This window comes from Balaenoptera ricei, chromosome 3 (assembly GCF_028023285.1).
Source record: "Balaenoptera ricei isolate mBalRic1 chromosome 3, mBalRic1.hap2, whole genome shotgun sequence".
Classification (NCBI taxonomy): Eukaryota; Metazoa; Chordata; class Mammalia; order Artiodactyla; family Balaenopteridae; genus Balaenoptera; species Balaenoptera ricei.
This window is the reverse complement of record NC_082641.1, coordinates 92,117,403-92,136,331: the sequence shown is the minus strand read 5'-3', so window position 1 is coordinate 92,136,331 and position 18,929 is coordinate 92,117,403. Positions and strand designations below refer to the sequence as shown.

At 41.6% G+C, this 18,929-nt stretch overlaps 1 protein-coding gene across 3 annotated transcripts in view; it reads right to left on the bottom strand.

Moving 5' to 3' along the window:
• Nucleotides 1-18,929, bottom strand: part of MCC (MCC regulator of WNT signaling pathway) — a 428,184-nt gene that overhangs the window by 90,547 nt on the left and 318,708 nt on the right. For all 3 annotated transcript variants that reach the window (XM_059916875.1, XM_059916876.1, XM_059916877.1), the window contains one exon: nucleotides 7,360-7,502. In XM_059916875.1, the coding sequence (XP_059772858.1) occupies nucleotides 7,360-7,502 (143 nt within the window). The remainder of the gene's footprint in view (nucleotides 1-7,359; nucleotides 7,503-18,929) is intronic.

Sequence of the window (18,929 nt, the reverse complement as noted above, 5' to 3'; positions counted from 1 at the left end):
TAAACTGAACCTAAACATGAGAAAGTTTGTGCAACCCTGTTTCTCCAGCTGACTTGGTAAAAAATCTTGGAGTTGCATATCTTCGTCACCTCCTGAACATCCTTATTGGCATGGTTCCTGAAAGGAGGTTGGAATCTGGGACTGGAAAGTGACAAAAGCCAGTGGTCTCCGGGCCCTTTGTAAGTTGACAGTCAATCTGGGACTGCAGCATTTGCAGAAGACTGATGCTGGGGGGTCTCTCTCTACTGTTTTATTCAGAAGCATCGGTCCGTCCAGAGAAATGGAACAAGAAGTCAGAAACACCCTGCTGATCCGTGGCAGTTTTACAAAGGCAAGAATTTCAGGTGTGTTTTTAAGGCTGCTCTGAGCAGCAGGGCGTCACCTAGCTGGTCAAGGTGTCTAGCAAATGACACAGCATCAGCATCTCAAAGTGACTTTACTGTTTGCTTCCTTCCATGGTGTATACGGTAACTCTTGGTAAGTGACATCTTATTTCTTCGGGGAAAAAAATGCCTCCCCCAAGAACACGAACTGCTAATGCTGGTGATGAAAAGGAAGAAAATATGAAAAGGTCCAAGAAGTGATCAATTTAAGTCAAAAAAACAGAAGCTTTGATAAACTGATAAATGTTGCTAATTGTATGCTACTGTGATAGTTTCCTAATTATGGAATTACAAAGTTCTGAGGTGTTTTTCTTTGGAACATAAAGGATCATCTCACAGGATTCTAAATGTACATTATTTCATTTACTTCGAAGCATCTGTGAAGTGCTTCCACGTTGCTTAGTTTAGAGTTGCAATGATTAATGCTCGTTACTAGCTTAACAACAAAAAAACCCAAAAACGCTCCTAAGGGGGCAGGGATTAGATTGTACACACACCTACGTAACTAGCAGAGGCAGACAAGTCACAGACTGGCAGACTGGAAGGGATCTTGGTGATCATCTAAGACAGGATCAATACCTTTGTTTTACAGATAAGACCACTGAAGCTTCCAGAGGCTAAGCGACTTACCTAAGACTATACAACCAGTTAGCACAGCCTAATTCCTAAATTTAGTACCAACAAAACAATAATATGATGGCCTAAAGAAAAGATTCTTTCTCATTATTAGCTAGGGGTGAAATGATCTAATTAGAAAAGGAAAAAGTCAATGAAAGTATAATTCTTATCATGCTTTCCAGACCTTGAGCTGAAGTACTATGGAATCAGCAGCAGTTGATAAGACTATTACTTCAGTAGCAGTCTCTATACTTGTTTTATTTTGGGGTGCACATTCATGCCTTGTCACTGGATTGGAGTGATTGGTGAACAAGACCCAGAAGAACATCTGCCTGCCTTGGTAACTGTCAGTCAACTATGTCCAGCTCACCCAGTCTACCTGAGTTCATGGTTTGTCTTTTGAAACACATTCTGTCTCTCTTGCAATTAAAGGCCGACTTGCCCTGAAAGGGTCATCATTCTTTTTTTTTTTTTTTTTTTTTTAAAGGTAAACATTTTTTTTTTTTTTTAAAGATTTATTTATTTAATTGATTGATTGGTTGCTATGTTGGGTCTTCGTTTCTGTGCTAGGGCTTTCTCCAGTTGCGGCAAGCGGGGGCTACTCCTCATCGCGGTGCGCGGGCCTCTCAGTATCGCGGCCTCTCTTGTTGCGGAGCGCAGGCTCCAGACGCGCAGGCTCAGCAGTTGTGGCTCACGGGCCCAGTCACTCCGCGGCATGTGGGATCTTCCCAGACCAGGGCTCGAACCCGTGTCCCCTGCATTGGCAGGCAGATTCCCAACCACTGCGCCACCAGGGAAGCCCCATCATTCTTTTAAAGAACAGAGATTTTTTTAGATACAAGGAGGAAAGGTATTCCTTTCAGTTCTCTTAGAGGATCTATAGCAGGAAATAAGTGATGAGTAAGTACCTCTTCTTATTTTTCCATATAGTACAGAGGAAGTTCAGACTCATCTAGGAATCTTATGGTGAATAACTGAACAAATGGGACTCTGAAATGCTCTCCTATGTATATAATAATCCATCCTTGTCATCAATGAGTACCAGTTTTAACAAGGTCTGATATAAGATCCATATTCAAAAACTTCAAATAGTGAACAAGGTTGGAATATGTACCACATAGGAAGACAGAGAGAGAGAGAAAGCTACCTTATCTTTCTGGGTTTCATTTTTTGTTTCATTATATTCTACTCTTTAGGCCAGAAGTTAATCAGAACAACATGTTTTACTGGGAAAGAAAGAGGTTTTGGTTACACTGTTTGAGATGCAGCAACATGAAGATGGATAGACAGATGTACCACACAGGCCCAAGCGTGGGCCTGAAGATCAGGAGAAATGTCGGGCGCATAGCATCGGCACAAGATTTTAGCGAATGGATTATGTTAGAGCACAAGGAGGCTTTGGATACTATCTCAGTCACTAAATGAGGAGCATTTTGCAGACAAAGAAGCAGAAAGGTCAAGTGCCAATGTCAATGTGACACAAATAGGAGAGGTCAGTGCTTTAGGGCTGCAGCCATCCTGGTGAAAGGCATGGGGGAGAGCCCAGGGTAAAGAGCCAAGGCTGAAGATGGATCTTAGGGACAGAGGAGAAGACCTAGGACATAAAGGGTCATGGAGGTTTGAGAAGAGTACACCAGTTGGGAAGGAGGATTTAGGGTTAAATGCTGCAAAAAAGGGCCAGAAACAAGAAAAAGGTCACCGGATTTTTCAGTTAAGAAATCATTGGTGATTTTCAAAAAAGTGTCTTAGCTTATGCTGCTGTAACGAAGTACCATAGACAAGCTTAAACAACAGGAATTTATTTTCTCATAGTTTTAGACTTTGGTCGGCAGTCCAAAATCAAGGGGCCAGCATGGTTGGTTTCTGGTAAGGGCTCTCTTCCCGGCTTACAGATGGTTGCCTTCTCACTGCGTCCTCACATGGCAGGGAGAGAGCTGGAGAGCAAGCGAGCTCTCTGCCATCTCTTTTTATAAGGACACTCACTAATCCTATCATGTGGTCTCCATCTGCATGACCTCGACTAAACCGAATGACCTCCCAAAGGGCCCCATCTCTAAACACTGTCATATCGAGGGGTTCACCATGAACTGGAGGTGGGGGCACAATTCAATACATAGCAGAAGGAGCTTTGGCAAACTTGGGGTCAGAAGCCAGACAGCTGTGGGCTAACAAGCAAATGGGAAATGAAGTAGAAATCATGAACTACTCATGAGAGTTGGCAGTGAAAGTTTGATGTTATGAGAGCAGCTTTTGGGAAAAGAAAATAATCTCCTTGGGAAACAAAAGATCTCATGTTTAATTTGCTTAGACATCTTTTTTCCTCCCCCAGATCCAAAGTGAGCTACTGACGTATTTTTCCATTTTACCCATCCCATTATATAATCCCCCCAAGTCAGATGAACGTCAAAAAAAAGCCACAACATACAGTTAAGTGAAAAAGCACATATTACAAAACAGTGTGCCCTATATGATCTAATTTGTTTAAAATATTCATGAATAAAAAATTTTTAGAAGGCCATAAATACAAACTGTTCAGTGTTTATTCCAAGCAGATGAGATTTAGGACGCATTAGGCAGGGTTCAGTTAGGAAAACAAACTCTTCTGGGTGTTTCAAGTAGGATTTAATTTAGGTAGTTTCGTGCTTACAAAACCATCGGAAAGAAGGACTGGAGAAGAGAAGGGTGGGTGGAGGCCACCCGGGGCTGTCAGATTTGCCATCAGAGCTGTGGTCCCCTCCAGGATAAGGAAATTGCTGCTGCCTTCACACCTGCCCACAGCTCCAGGGTCAGGCCAGTCAATGCAGGACCTCATGTTCACCAAAGCCTGTATGTCAGCTGCCACCATTATGGCCTGAGGGACAATGGCTCCCGCCTCCTTTCAGCCTTCCAGATCCAGGTGAATGCATCTCACTGGCAGAACCAAAACTGTATCCCAGAGTCCAGCTGTTAAGGGAGTTTGGGAAGTAGTCCCCAGGGTCAATCTTCTTTGATTTGGGGGAGAGTAGAGAGAAGGAGCGGGAATGGTACCAGGTGCCAGACAACATCCATCATGCTGTCTACAGTACTGTCTACAACATCCATCCATACTACTGTCTTCAGCTACTTGACAACCATACACATCCTCTCACACATACTTAAATTTCCAAATTGCAATAGCAATGACATCAAGCTTCGGTAACCATCCCTCGTTCAAATGTAAATGTACTCACCTTCTCATCAAAATGGGAGACCCAAAGTCCCATCGGTAATTATATTCATTGTTAGGTGAGCCTTCCTCTTCTAGTTTAATGACAAATTCACCTTGGCATCACATAGCCTAACTATTAAATGCTAAGCTTCACCAACTCACCTTATATAACAGGAGAAAGTAAGAGAATAAAAAGGAAATGGCATATATACATAAAAAAGCAAGAAGTTATGCAGTCTAGTCATCCTGGAGACTCCGTGATCAATTAGCCATTATCAAAAATCTCTACGGGTCGAATCATTTTGATTCCTACTGCAGCCCTGTGGACCAGTACAACAGCCAAGCCCACACTGACTCCAGTAGTGAAGTGGCATCAAAGACCCCATTTTAATGACGTCAGCTCCCACCCAACATTCCCGACTCCCACGGCCTCCAGACTCCTATGTTATACTAGGGAAGTTCTGGCATTTCAACATTATTTAATGTAATCCTCCAATGACTCTAGTTTTCATTTAATCAAACTGCTGGAGCTAACACACTAAATCCAGAATGTCTGATAGGAACAGTTGTATCAATAAATTCATCATAAATCTAACACTATATTCCTCCCTCCCTGGTCTAGAACACTTAGGCCCTAACCCTATACATATTCTTCTCAAGTTTCTGTGAATATAAATGAATAAAATCTTATAAATCTCTTACATATTTTAACTGTATCTTCCAAGGTTGGATTTTCTACTTATCCCCCTGGGGCATGATTGAATTTGGCTACTTTTAGGCCTAAAGATAGTGAGGAATGGAGTAGCGGTGAGGTATGAATGTATCTGGTACCCTCTACCTGGGATCAGATTGCTACAGAGTCTCCAAGCAAGGTAGGACTAACTTTATCAGACCGGGAGTGGGACTGCTTCTGCCGGAGGGGAAATTCAGTGGCGTTTGCAGGCTCTAGGCATTTTGATTCATTTGAATCTACCCAAATGTGTCCACTTAAATTCTCACCATTTCATCTTTTCCTATCAGTGCTTAACCTTTAACCTAAGAGATCGGATGTGGCTTTAAATTCAACTTATGCTGGAATTCAGCAACCTGCAGTGTCTGATTCTTGATTACAGTAGCCCTGTGGCTATAAAAGATGGGAGAGTCTTCTAGGGCAGTCACAGAAGGTCCCTGGTTCTCTGATTGTGACCTGAGAAAAAAAATTTAAACTATGAGACTGTCATATCTTTTTCTTACGTAATTCAGGATGGCTTAAATGTGGATATATCATAAACCATTCCCTGATTGATGACTTTTCAGCTTTTCCAATAAATTCTTAACTCAGGCCCGGATTGAAGTGACAAAAAAGTCTATAAGGTGTCAGGAATGTACCTGATTAGCATGACAATTCTCTACAGCCTGGATATGCCACGGCAGTTAGAGTTTGTCCAAGGCATTTGGCTCCTCCTGCACTGGGTCTGTTATAGCATCTCAGGACCTGAGAGCAAACCAATTTCCTGGAGTGATGGAGGCTGGGAGATGCCTTAGCTACTAGAGCTCAGAGGACAAGAAGAGCCTTGCCTTACTGGCCCACATGTCTGCTAGTCTTCCAGCCTTGCAGGGAGTCCCCACCTCGAGGAGGGGCTAGCGCATTTACATACTGAAAACTGGCAGAATTTAATGTGACATCTGTACAGATGCAATCTCCCTTTAAATAAAAGGCACCGATAAATGTTTATGCTCAAGAAGCTCACTGTATTTTAACATGAAGCAGTTTGGCCATTATATTCAATTTAAACATCCTGAAATTGAGTTTTCTAGGTGATGCGTGTTGCATTTTTTTCACAACTCACTGAGTCCATTTGCCTTCACCTTCTCAAGTGTTTAAAAGTGCAGCATGTTTTAATGGAAATTACAAATTTGCCAGTGTACTCTGCCAGCCTCCTTAAAGTCTGCTATAATCATTTCTTTGGGCTGAAAATTCGTCTCTGCTCTTCTAACCTACAATCACTCTGAAGACCAGGATACAATTTAAAAGGCTTGAGGTTCTAAATTGGAATATGAGATGTATTGTGTGGCTCCAATTCACTGCAAATTTTTCCACAACTTTGCCCTGAAACAGAGGCCCACCAGTACTCTCATCAAGTAGCCCCATCATTACTGTAACTCTCAGAGTTGGAACAAAACGCCTCCAAAGTTTCTTCTAACCCAGGACTTCCAGAGGGAGAGTTTAAAGAAGCTGCCTCTAAAACTGTTTTAATTGAGGCCTATACAAACAGGCAGAGCACAAAGCACTCTTTCTCCATAAAAGTAGATGCCAACCATTTGTTTTCCTGAGGGCTATTCCCTGAGCATGGGCAGGAAGATAAAAGTTCTCTTCCTTGGCTCAGTAAGTCACTTAAGGTAAACCCCTCTTGTGGACAGCAGGGCAGACACACCAACTAAGTGCTGTGTGCGGGAGACTTAGGGGCCAGCTGATTGATGAGCAAGGAAGGCAGAATCCCCAACAATCACTTCTATGGAAAGAAAACTGAGTAAAGGCAGAGATATTGTGGGTTCTAACTCCACCTCTGTCTGTCCTCTCTTAAGGGTAACTTCAAAGTAGTCATTAACATTTTTAAGCCCCAGCTTTTTCACCAATAACGTGATGGATCAAATCTTGTTCCTCCCCAACTGCCTGCCTTAGGAGTTCGTACGAGGCTACGTCAATGTTGGTAAGTCAACTTCAAGTGAGCTCAAAAATTTTTTAGGTTATCTAGAAGCATACGTGATGTTTAGTTAAAAGCCACATTCATAAATCTCTCAAAGGCCCCAAGGGATGCACTGAGTTTGTATATCTAGAACAGACCTGGTGAATAAAAGGGCTGGTAGGGATGCTGGTCTCTAAGACAGAAGAAGCGCCATTTAGAACCTGTTGATAAAGCATCTCACTCAACCTCCCCGTATCAGTCAACTGAGGATTACAACTCCCACCCTGGTCTACCTTTCAGGGTTACCATGAGGATCAAGGTCAGAACAGAATAATGGACGGGAAAGCACGTGGTTAACAAAGTAAAGAGAAAATACTTATCAACTGTGAAAATATTAGTTACAAGTAAAACATTGTTATAATTCATAGGGCTGACTTCAAGTCCGAAACCCAGGTTACCACCACCCGGATGGGCAGAGAGAGAGCCTTGACTTGGAGCTGACTACCTGATGGTGGTGCCTTGCAAACGGTCTATCTTCTTATTGAGCTCAGCGATGATACTGTGGAGTTCGGTGATGCGTTCCTCGTACCGAAGCGTCGTTCGCTCCTGGACGTCCTCATGCTCTCTCATGAGGTGGGACTGCTCACACTGGCGTCGAGAGAACAAGACAGAAGTGCCAATGAGTGGACACACCTACAGGTGAGTGATTCTAAGTTTTATGGCCTCAAACTGTCACAACCTCAATGTGGAGCATGCCCCAAATAAACATACACCTGCGCATTGGCCACGAATCCCAGAAGACACAACAGTAGCTGAACTTTACAAAGCCCCTGGTGGACATCTGAGTCTTTACCTTTCTTAGCTCTCATTTGCTCTTTGGGGAAAGGTCCCTCTGCCATTGCACACTATCCACACCTCCTGTTTTTCCTCAGCCACAGAGCGGGCAGATGCCTTTTTTTTGGAATCCGAATCTTGAGTGAATGGATCTAAAGTTGCACGCTGATGAGACTGACCTCCAGTCCCCGCTACCTCTATCCCCAGAGCTTTCTTCCCAAGTTCTTTTATGGCTGCTCATTTTTTCCTTTTTAACCAATTCATTCCTTTTTTTGCTGAAGTTTGCTAGGGTATGTTTCAGCCACTTTTCAATGAAATAATCCTAAATTGTGTGACACCATTTCTTACCTGGCTGGTTATCTGCACACATAATGTTTTCCAATATCCTTTCCTACTAGACTATAAACTCTGGGAAGGCAGGGGCTCGGTGTTTCCATGACTTAGCCCTAGCACCTGGCACACAGCCTGGTTCACTGTGGGTGACCTAGGCGTGCGATGGGATGAATAAATCGCTGTGTTTCAAGAAACCGAGGAGCTTCCCTTGCTCAGCATTTGAAGGATTAAGAAGCAGCAGATGCTATAAAAACATTTTTTGTATCTTGAGTTTAAATCCTAAGGAACCTGTTCATCTCCTTCATTTCTCTCCCTCCTCCTCAACCCCCAACCAGTCATTGTACATTTAATCTCATTTACATAATAATAAACACTAGTCAGTGATAGAACAAGGAGTCGAGCTTCTGCCCCTGTCTACTGTGTTCAGTCCTGATTAATTTCCCGTTCAGCAGAGGAATCGTAACTTCATTTTCGGCAAGGTTTTCCTAACGCCAAGAGCCACACGTACTTGCCAGCTTTGCACTTTCAGGGCTGGGGGCAGGCGGGCAAGGTAAGACTTCTCACCCACCATGTCCAATGTCCTCCCCGTCCCTAAAATCTGCCAGGCTTCCAATGGTGTAACCCAGAAGCTACTGGGCAGGGACACAAAGCCTTCAAAACAGACTGTTACCTGAAACAGAAGTACTCAGCAAAGTATGATAAATACGTTGGTATAAATCATGGCAGGGACCCTACCTATGAACAACAGCTTGGTCACTATGAATGTAGTAACTTCCTGGGTGCTGCTCAGAGCTCCAGAAATAAGACTGGAGAGGAACCTGTACCACAGACCTTTGTGAGATGGTGACTTTCAGAGAAACAGTGATGTGAACTGCTGTTCTCAGTGACAACCCAAAATGTCAAATAACTTCCACTCAAGGTCCAACACACAGGAAGTAAGTGGAACCAGAGGCCAGGAGGAAGGACAAGTGAAAGTCCCATCTACATGGAAGCTTTCCTAACCAGAACAAAACCCTGACAGGCCACAAATACTCTTCCTATGAAGTTATGCCTTTTCACCTGTGATCCATCACACTTTAAGAGGAACAACAGAAGTCCACAAAATGACAGTGTCTCACAGATAGTACCTGTCAGTAAATGAAAAAGCTTCTTATTTCTCTCCATAAGCAGAATACTGCTTCTCTCCATCCCCTCAGAATATCTGTGAGCTTTTATTACTGGTCTTTTTTCCCATCTTCAAATTGTGTATGTGAGTGTGTGTGTGCACATGTGCACGCATGCACCTGCATGTGTGTAGTATCTGTATGTGCGTATGTAGCTGACGCTCTCATGAAGGTCACCAGTTCCAGATCTTACAATAGTTATGAGATAATGCCCGGTCTGACCTTGATATTGTGGATGCCATGACTCCTACTACTTTGTCATCTTGCTGGTTCCTGCTCTGGGGTTTCCCATATTCAGTTCTCTAGGGCTATAAACTGCTGTGAAACGCTTCCCCTTACAAACTCCACGAGCTCTCACTCTCCCTGAAGTTCCCCACTTATTCCTCCTCCTTCAGTCTTTACAGGTCAACAGGCTGCCACCGCCACCAAGGCAGACAAGAAACTGCAAAATCCACTTAAAAATGAAGATGCGTAAGTGTTTATTCAAGAAAAAGACACAGGATCAACTGATAACCACCAAGCCCACTCTAGGTGCCCCTGTTGGCTGTTAGGAGCTATCTGAGAGGTGAGCTCCTGTGGGGCTGCTCGGCTTGCAGGGAGATCAGATGGTTGGTACCCAGATAACGAGAGCATGAGAGCTGGTGTCGTACCATCTTCCCCCTGCCTCTACCTGGAAAGTCCGCCTGGAAGGTATGAGTATGAACAAGACTCAACAGGAAGCCCGATACCTCAGTCAGACACAACAGCGCTTGCAGCTGAAAGGATAAAAAAGATTCATAATGTCTATTTGGAACTTAGGAGTTCATCTGGAAGTAGCAACAAGAACATCTTAGAGGAAAAAATTTCTCAGCTGAAGGCAAAGGTTACATTCCTATATTTTTCCATACGTATGTTTTTTCACAATGGTGGAAAGCCTCTATAATTTAATATTTCCTCTAAAATAATAGATATATCTTGATTTCCTAAACTATGATACGGTGCTAGATGCCATAGGGAGGGTCACCATGACACCTACCTTTGAAGGGAAATGTGGTCACAGCTTCCAAGCAGACTTCTCTGCTGGTGCATAAGAAACATGGACGGAATTGGAGGGGTGGGGGGGAAGAAGAGATGATAGAATGGTGCTCTAGAGATTCTTTTCCCAGTGAAAAGAGAATACTGGAAAATAATTATCGAAACTCCTAACCTCCAGATGAATGAATGACTGAGAAGACATAGCTCATAGTTGATTTGATGTTACAAATCAAAATCCCCTTGAGGTATCTCATTAAACACGCTTCACCCATTCCTTGCACACTCATCATGCCCAGCCAAAGATGAGTGGAAGCGTTGCTCTCCAAGCTGAATGAAAAAAATCCCTTGAGCTTTTCCAAGCTGTGGTGCCGGAAGAAGTGCATCAATTCCCACAAGGGCAACAGTGCAGGACGAAACAAGTCATTACCTGCAGGAGCCAAAAGAACTCAAGAAAACACTCTTGTTAAACAGCTCCCATTAAACTGCACAAGACCAAGCCCAGGAATGGGGCACTTCAGTGTGTTAAAAGTGGCAGATGAGTGGGGAGCACCCAGGACAGACAAAGCCATTCTGTGAGCAATCAGTGCCTTCCTGCCCTGGCGGCCTCCCACACAAGCAGGACTGGCCTGTTAAAATGAGGCCCAATTCAAGTATCACACTGCCCATGCCTCTCACTGACCCGAGTTTCCGAGAGCGTTTTTTAACCCAGGAGGCTATGTGATTTCGGGTATTCTGTTTCACAAGGACACAGGCTAGGTCAAGCTGTATACTGCACCTCCATATGAGAGTCACTTATGGGCAGGTATTCCAGTAAAGCCTCATTTAAGAAGGTAATATAACAATGACAACCAAACAGGAAAAAGAGTATTACTCCTATTACTACGTAACGTTTGCACAAGTTTTTCAATTTTAAGTTACAAATTTAAGTACATTATAGAAAATTTTAAAGAATGATAAAAAGACATCCACTTTTTCATAATCCATTAAGGGGATCCTTTTTCAAATGGTGTTCATTTTTCTCCAGTATTTTCTTATGTATGTGGGGCACCGCCAGGACCACCAGAAGGGATGCACATCACATAAGCATTAGCACCCTGGTGGCAGCCTGCAGGGGCGTTTACCAAGACTCTGGTTCACCTCCATCCATGCACATGCAGGAATATTTCTCCTCCCCCATGAAGCTGAATAAGGCCATGTGACTTGCCTGTCCAGCAAGATATGAGTGAATATACACCATTTTTGCCTAGAAGCCTTTAAGCGCTTCTGCAGGCTTTCCCATATTCTCTTCCCCTGGTCTGACCTTGATCTTGTGGATGGTACTCCAGATACTCCAGATGGTAGAGGCTCTCAGCTTGGGAGGCTGGGTGAGGACAATGCAGCAGAGTTTCCTGCCACTCCCAGTGAGCTCCCAGCAAGAAGCCAAAAAATAAACCTTTGATAATTTAAGCCACTGAACATTTGGGGTTATTTGTTATCATTGCATATCCTGATGATACAACCACTTTATAGATGAAAACAGAGCAAATGCACAGGGACTATTTATTAAAATCCAGATAGCAAACAGAATGCTCTGTAAAATCCTCAGAGTCCTGTGTATGGCATCAAGGGGTTGAGGCTGTTTTAGCCACAGCCTTCTCGCCTCTACTCCCTTCCAGCTCCCTGAGCTGTGGGCTTAGCTCCTCCTTACCATTTACCTAAAGACCTCAAGTGGCAGCAGAGTGATGCCCCCTTGGTCTCTTACCCAGAACCACCTCGGTGAACTCCAGGAAACATGAACATTATGCCTTACAATACCAGAGGAGAGTTAGGAAACCCAAATAGCTCTCTGCTCAAGCCCCTGGGAGCACTGAAATAGAAAAGTAGACATAAGGGGGTATAAAGCAGGGAATTCTACGTCCCTCCAGCTCCCATCAAGCCAGTTTTAGCTACCAAAGTCAATTACTCAGCAACAACTTTCTGAACAGAAAGCAATGGTGGCTTCTTCTAGCAAAACTTGCAGATGAGGGATTACTTTCGCCTCCTTACTGTATAGAAACATCTCACATAATTTCAGCTGAGCAAAAATAAGAAATGGTCTTAAACAACATGCTACTGCTTTTTTTTTCTTCTATTATTACAGAGAATTTTACCCAGGGTCCTCCAACCTATATTCCATTTTTGACTGATCCTACAGTACAGCAAAGCCAGAAAGCCTAGGCTTGCAGCATCTTGCCTGCCATGAATTTCTGGAGGTCAGTATCATTAGGAAGCTGGATTTCTCCTGCAACTACAGACTTGCAGTTTGAAAGGCAAAGAAAAAAAAAAAAAAGATTGGGATTAGATAGGATGGAATTTTGCTTTTCCTGAATTTCATCTGGAGCTTAATACATATCCTGAGCTTTTTCTCTAGGTTTCCGCTCTCCTATCATGATGATGAAACAAATTTAAAATCTATATAAATACTTGTCTCTAGCCACATAAATGGGTGAAACTGCCTATATGCAAAAATGTTTAATAAAAGCAAGCAATATCATCATTACAACCACTACGAATAAAACCCTTTAGGCTCATCTCTGCAACTGGTGCAATCCAGGGATAAAGCTGTGAGTCAGCCTTGAGACAGACTGGCCTGAGAACTTGAGCCCTTGTTGGAAAAACCCTGCGTAATGCGGTGACGCTAAGAAGCTTTATGGTTTTGTTAATGTTCTTCACTGGGTTTTATCTTATTCCACAGAGGCCACTGATCTTTAATCATCACATTAGTCTCAGCTGTCAAACCTAAGGGTATTATAAACTCCATTCTTGAAAAATGCAATGCCATCATTCATTCGTTAACCCTCTCAACCATCGTGGGAGCAGGGTCGGCACCACTCCCTTTTAAAATAGGCTAAGAAGTTATGCTACTTTCTCAGGGTCACACTGGATTGATCACAAGTAATACCACTCAGGATATTTCTACCCTCATTCAAAATCCTTGCCCAGGTTCTCCCAAGGGGTAGGGTGGGGAACCAAGCCAACTAAACAGAGGCTCAGCACAAATGGAACTGTCATTGACAAAACAAAACAGCTAGAGCAGTGTACCGAAGAGTATAAACAAATAAGGAAGGAATGGGGGGAGGGAGATCCTGGCAAAGAGAAGGCATCCATACTACCTCTGTAAGTATCTCATACAAGAGAAAGATTAAACACTCTCTCCATTACATTTAATGAAAACTATGTTTGTCTTCTTCCTAAAAGTCAAGCAGTAGAAAAGTCAGAACACTTGCTATCTAAAGATAGAGAGCTTAGAAATAGAAGGTGTACTGTATTACTACTGACCAATTTCAAAGGGGCTCAGAAGCTTGTTTTGATATATCTCCTTCTGTAGTACTTTTTAAAAATGCAGTTAGTGAAAATAATTGTTGGTATTAAATGCAAAGAAAATATGCTGAAAGCATCAAATCAGTACCGTATATAACCTTTGCCACTTTCCCACCAGGCTGTTCCCCAAGAAGGTGTTTAGTGTTGGTGCAAATCGCATGTGCGGGTCTGAGCACCTGTTTGATTTGGGAGGGTAGATACTTAAACCAAATTAACCTGTGCCCTATTCCCCACCCTCTTTGAGATCCCCAGGGCAGCCTGGGCAGCTTAAAAATCAATACAGGATTAGTACAGCTATGGATTCCCAGGAAACCTAGATTCATACCCTGACTTTAGGTGCTTTCTAGCTCCATAATCTCAGGCAAGATATTCAAATTCCCTAAACCTCACAATTTCTTCATTTGTAGATGGGAATGTTAAGGTATTCTCAACACAGGTCATTATGAGAACTCAGTGAGATAAAGCATGCGGAATGCTTGCTATACTGCTTGGCACAAAACAGAGCTAAAGAAGTGTGGTGATCATCACTATTGGTATAGGCACTGTTAATCAGATCCCCCAGGAAGCTGTGATGGACAGACTCTAAGGTGACCATATGATCCCTGTGTCTCCTTTGTGTGATTACCATCTCACTGAATCTGGGTGGGACGTGAGACTGCCTTTAACTAACACAATGTGGCAAAGGTGATGGGATGTCTCTCCCATAATTGCATTACATTATATAAGACTGTCTTGCCAGAAGATTTATTCTAGAATCTTTCTCTCCATTGCTGGCTTTGAGGAAGCAAGCTGCCATGAATTCTACAACCACAGAGAAATTCTGCTAATGACGTGAGTGAGCCTGGAGGTGAACTCTCTCCCTGTTGAGTGTCCAGACGAGCGTGCAGCTCTGCCCACACCTTGACTGCAAACTTGCAGAGGACCTAGTTAAGCCATGCCTGGGACCCTGATGCACAGGAGATAATAAATGTGTAAGATAATAAATGTGTGTTGTTTTAAGCCAGTAAGTTTGGGGCAACTTGTTACACAGCAGTAGAATACAAATACAGAAGCACTTTGCCTTCCCCATCACATTGGTATTGGGGGGTCCTTTACTTAGCTCTTCCCTTCCCATCACTATTAAAACTCCACCGACTTTTGCCCATGTATAATGAGCCTTCTTTTATTCAACTAGTTCTAGTATCACCATTAATAATTACTCAACAGATTATGAAGCTCTCTTTGATTATTTCTGATGAACAAAAGCACCATTTATATTTTACATTTCAATCATAGCTCTGTAATATTTAGAGAGCTGGTAAAACTTACTAAAGCCACAGACTACACATTTATACACAAACTTGCTCTTCCACCATCTGGTAAAGCCTCAAACACGAATCACTTACCAAGGCGTGTAACACAGAAAGCACGGCACAGACACTTCCTTGTTCTTAATTTTTCTTGCATAAATCTCATCTTTATAAAAGGAATAAGCCTGGCAAGACTAACCTTTTTCTTCATGTTCTTTCCTGGGTCCCAGTATCTGAATTGGGAAGATATTTCCAGTGAAAGGAAGAGTAATTTTTAAGTATATTTACTGTAAGTATACAAGCAAGAGAGTCAACTAATGGTACTGTGATGTAACCATCAGGGGTAAAACCAGCCAACAAAACTATTACATGAGATTATCTTGACCATAAGTTAAGTCAAAAGGGAGCTGAATCAATCCCTAACATAGGAGACAAAAAGTTTCCCATTCTCCTCTTATCATCCTCTGCACAAGCTGCTCTGTCTTTGAGACTTAAATTTTAACAAAAACCTTCCTGGTCATCTTTTAAAATCCAAGACTGGGGTACATGCCAGCTTCCAGTTAAAAGCACTCACAATTTCTTTTTCCTAAAAAAAAAAAATTCTCACCAATAAGGACTACTAACAATGGCTGGCTTTACACCAGCTTAACACCATTCTATTTTTTCTTTAATGCAAAAATAACTACTTTCTCAAAAAACAAAAAACACCTTAAGAAACAACAACAAAGCATTTAAAAAAGTTTTAATTCACCAGTCCACTATAAATATTATAATGCTGTCCTTCCAGTTTTTTCTATCACATTTTTGTTACTTCTATAATCAGAAGGAAAACATTAAGTTTTCATCCAAGTAAAAATTGAAAATTTCTGTCTCTGTAACATCCTGTATGAGGAAAGAACACTGGTAGCCTTGTCTTGGCTCTGGGGCTGGCTGCTCATTTGACCTTGGGTAAGCAAGTTAACCTCTCTGGATTGCCTGTCAAAAGTGGAAGTAGATGATCTCAAGTACAAAAGGTCTTTCCTCTCTACTAGAACAGTCTAAGATTATGAAACATGAGTTTTCAAAACCTGCCATAGGTCATTCTAGACCGATGACTGTGGCAGCCTCGTTCTTTTAATCTCTCTGAATTCCCACACAAATATAGAGAACCTACACATCAAAACCAAATGCTTAGAGATAAGGTATCCTCCTGAACAACAAAACAGAAGCAGGTAGGGACAAACCAACAGCATCCACAAGACCTAAATGGTGTCTGTGTGGGCAGAAGCAGAGGGAAGAAACAAGGCTGAGGGACCCGAGAACTGGAAAACCCCAGAACAGCCAGTAAGTATACACAGGAAAGTGAGGAGGGCCAACTGGGAGGGGTTTTGCCTGAGCCAAGAGTGAGGGAGCAAGGGGCCCACAGTAAGATCTGAAGGGGCTAAGGCAGCTAGTCCCTATGACTGGCCCTAGGACTCCCGGCCAGGAGGAGAAACTGCTGGGAGTAGGATCAAAACTGAACAGGATGGGGTAATAGAGACAAAGGAAAGACCAGATCGAGATAGAAGCAGGTGAGGGGAACAGAGCCATGATGTGTCAGAAAGCAGGTTGCCATATTCGTGAAAAAAAGGAAGCTCTATGAACTTAAAAAGGCCATGTTTGACTCTGCCTCCTAAAAGTTCAAAGAAACTATTTTTCACATAAAAATGAAAAACAGAACAGTATTGAGGGCAAATCCCACATAAAGTTACAAGAAAGTAGAATGAAAAAAAGAGAATAACATCCCTATAAACCATAAAAGCATGTCACAAAATAGAGAACCTCTCTCCCCACAAAAAGTCCCAAACAATAGACTACTATTTCAAAATAAGCTAAAAGATTTAAAAAGATGAAATGACATAAAACATGGAAGAACATAATTCAAAATTAGAAAAACTCAGAAAGAAGGTAATAGAACACACACACACAAAAGAAATAAAATAAAAATGCAGAAATATATAACTAAGCCAGAAGGCACACAGGAGGGGATAAATACAACATATAAGGCCTAAGAAAAACAGAAGATGGAGAACAGGAAAAACAAGGTAAAAAGGGAGAGGTATAAAGGATTTGAGATAGTGACAGATACTGAAGACAGGCAAAGAAGATCTAAGATATAAATAATAAGCATCCTTGAAGAAAAAGAAAAGGCAAGGGAACAAAACTAATATTAAACACTATAATTAGAAAAAACTTCTCTGAAATTAAAAAAGATTACAAAATATAATCAAAAGAAAACACAGCAAACATGAGAATATCAAACCAGAATGATTAAGAGTTACTCTAGTAAAATTACTGGAAGGAAGGAAGGAAGGAAAGAAGGGAGGAAGAAAGAAAGAAAGAGAGAGAGAGAGAGAAAGTTGTATTATTAACAGACTTTGAGAGCAACACTCTTTGCCAAAATAGAATAAAGAAACATATTCAAGTAAAGAAAAGATGAGTCAAGGGTTTTATAGCCAGCAAGAATGCCTTTCAAGTATGAAGGGCAGAGACACATTATTATTAACAAGCAGAAAGCTGGTGAAGATTATTCCCATGAGTCCTCCCTGAGGAAATCTACTAGAAAATAGCTTCAGGCATTAAACAAACAAACAGAGGGACATTGACATAAAGACCATGGTAAACATGAAATATATAATTTACTTGTAGAAGACTAAATGAGGACTAAAAGGAGAAAGTCTAAGATGTAATGGCCATAGGGTCAGGCAGTGTGGATATAGTACAGTTGCAAAAGACTGGGGGAATGAGGAAAGCATAATGAAAAAAAAAACTTAAAAAAATTCTTCTCAGTAACTGTATTTGTTATGATAGTATTAATGTTATTATTTTGAGACTGATTGTATATAATATGGAATGAAGCAAACGAGTAATTATGGAATATTCTTATCCAATCATCCTCTGTAAACTTCAGAACCAAGATTTTTAGTGTGAAAGAAAGGATATACAAACAAAATACAGAAGCTAAGTAAAAGAATCCTGTAGTCTGAATTTAAATTGGAGAAATTATTATGAGCTCCTAAGATATTTTATCTTAAAATGTATAAATACATACATATGTAGATAAATAAATAAGTAAATAATTTCCTGACTATGTTTATAAAAGAGGCCTAAAAATAATGACCAACCTAGAAGCAATAAGCACCCTTAGCACCCAGATTGCAGTCTTGAAATACCATTTTCTACAGAGAAAAACCAAGGCTACACGGAGAATGCTTAATTCCTGGTTTGGAGTGAGAAATGTACTAGATGAGCCTGGAGTAAGTACTAGGCTCATGTCAAAAGACTCAGGAGCCAACTTGAAGAGGTTCTTACTGGCCGAAGATAGTATACTTTGAGTTTCTACAAGGAAAATAATTACAAAGGACTGAAACCCAAATATGTTTAAATCCCTAAGTTCATAATATTTTAAAAAATAATTGGGCACTTTCAGAGGATCATAAATAATTCATTACCTTGAAAAATGTTAAATGAATCAAAAGAATGAAGCAATGATTCTGCTTTTCCTCTGTAAATTATACCATTGTTTCAATAAATCATAGATGATGGGAAATGTCTCTATAAAAGCACTTCAATTAATAACTGAGAAAGAAATGGTAGAACTAAAATATCATGATTTTGTAAAGTCTTGATGAATCAGTGAACTTGGGCATTGAGTATCAAGATAGCTGCTAACATCTCAGAAGGCAAGACAACCAGATACTATGTGCTTCCCAGTGGAAAAACAAATACCCTCTACAGTCTTGCCAGAGGGACTGGCCATGAATCTGACTGGTCCTCTGGATCCAGGGCCATTCTGCAGGAAATACAGGGGACAGAGGAACACGCTGAACTGCACATTGGGTGAACAATCAGAAACATCTGGACTGTGGGAAACTCCATAGGTCAAATGGCCAGCTTTTAAAAGACTAAGTATAAAGCCAATAAAGAACGGAGGGAAAACCTGTGGATTAAGAGATTCAAAGGAAACACGTACTTTTTAAACAGGCAAGACAAAACTCCACTGTCTAGGGACACACAAACTCCAGCGATAAACCGTAAAGAAACAGGAAATATGACTATAAAAGTCATGTGGGGGGCTTCCCTGG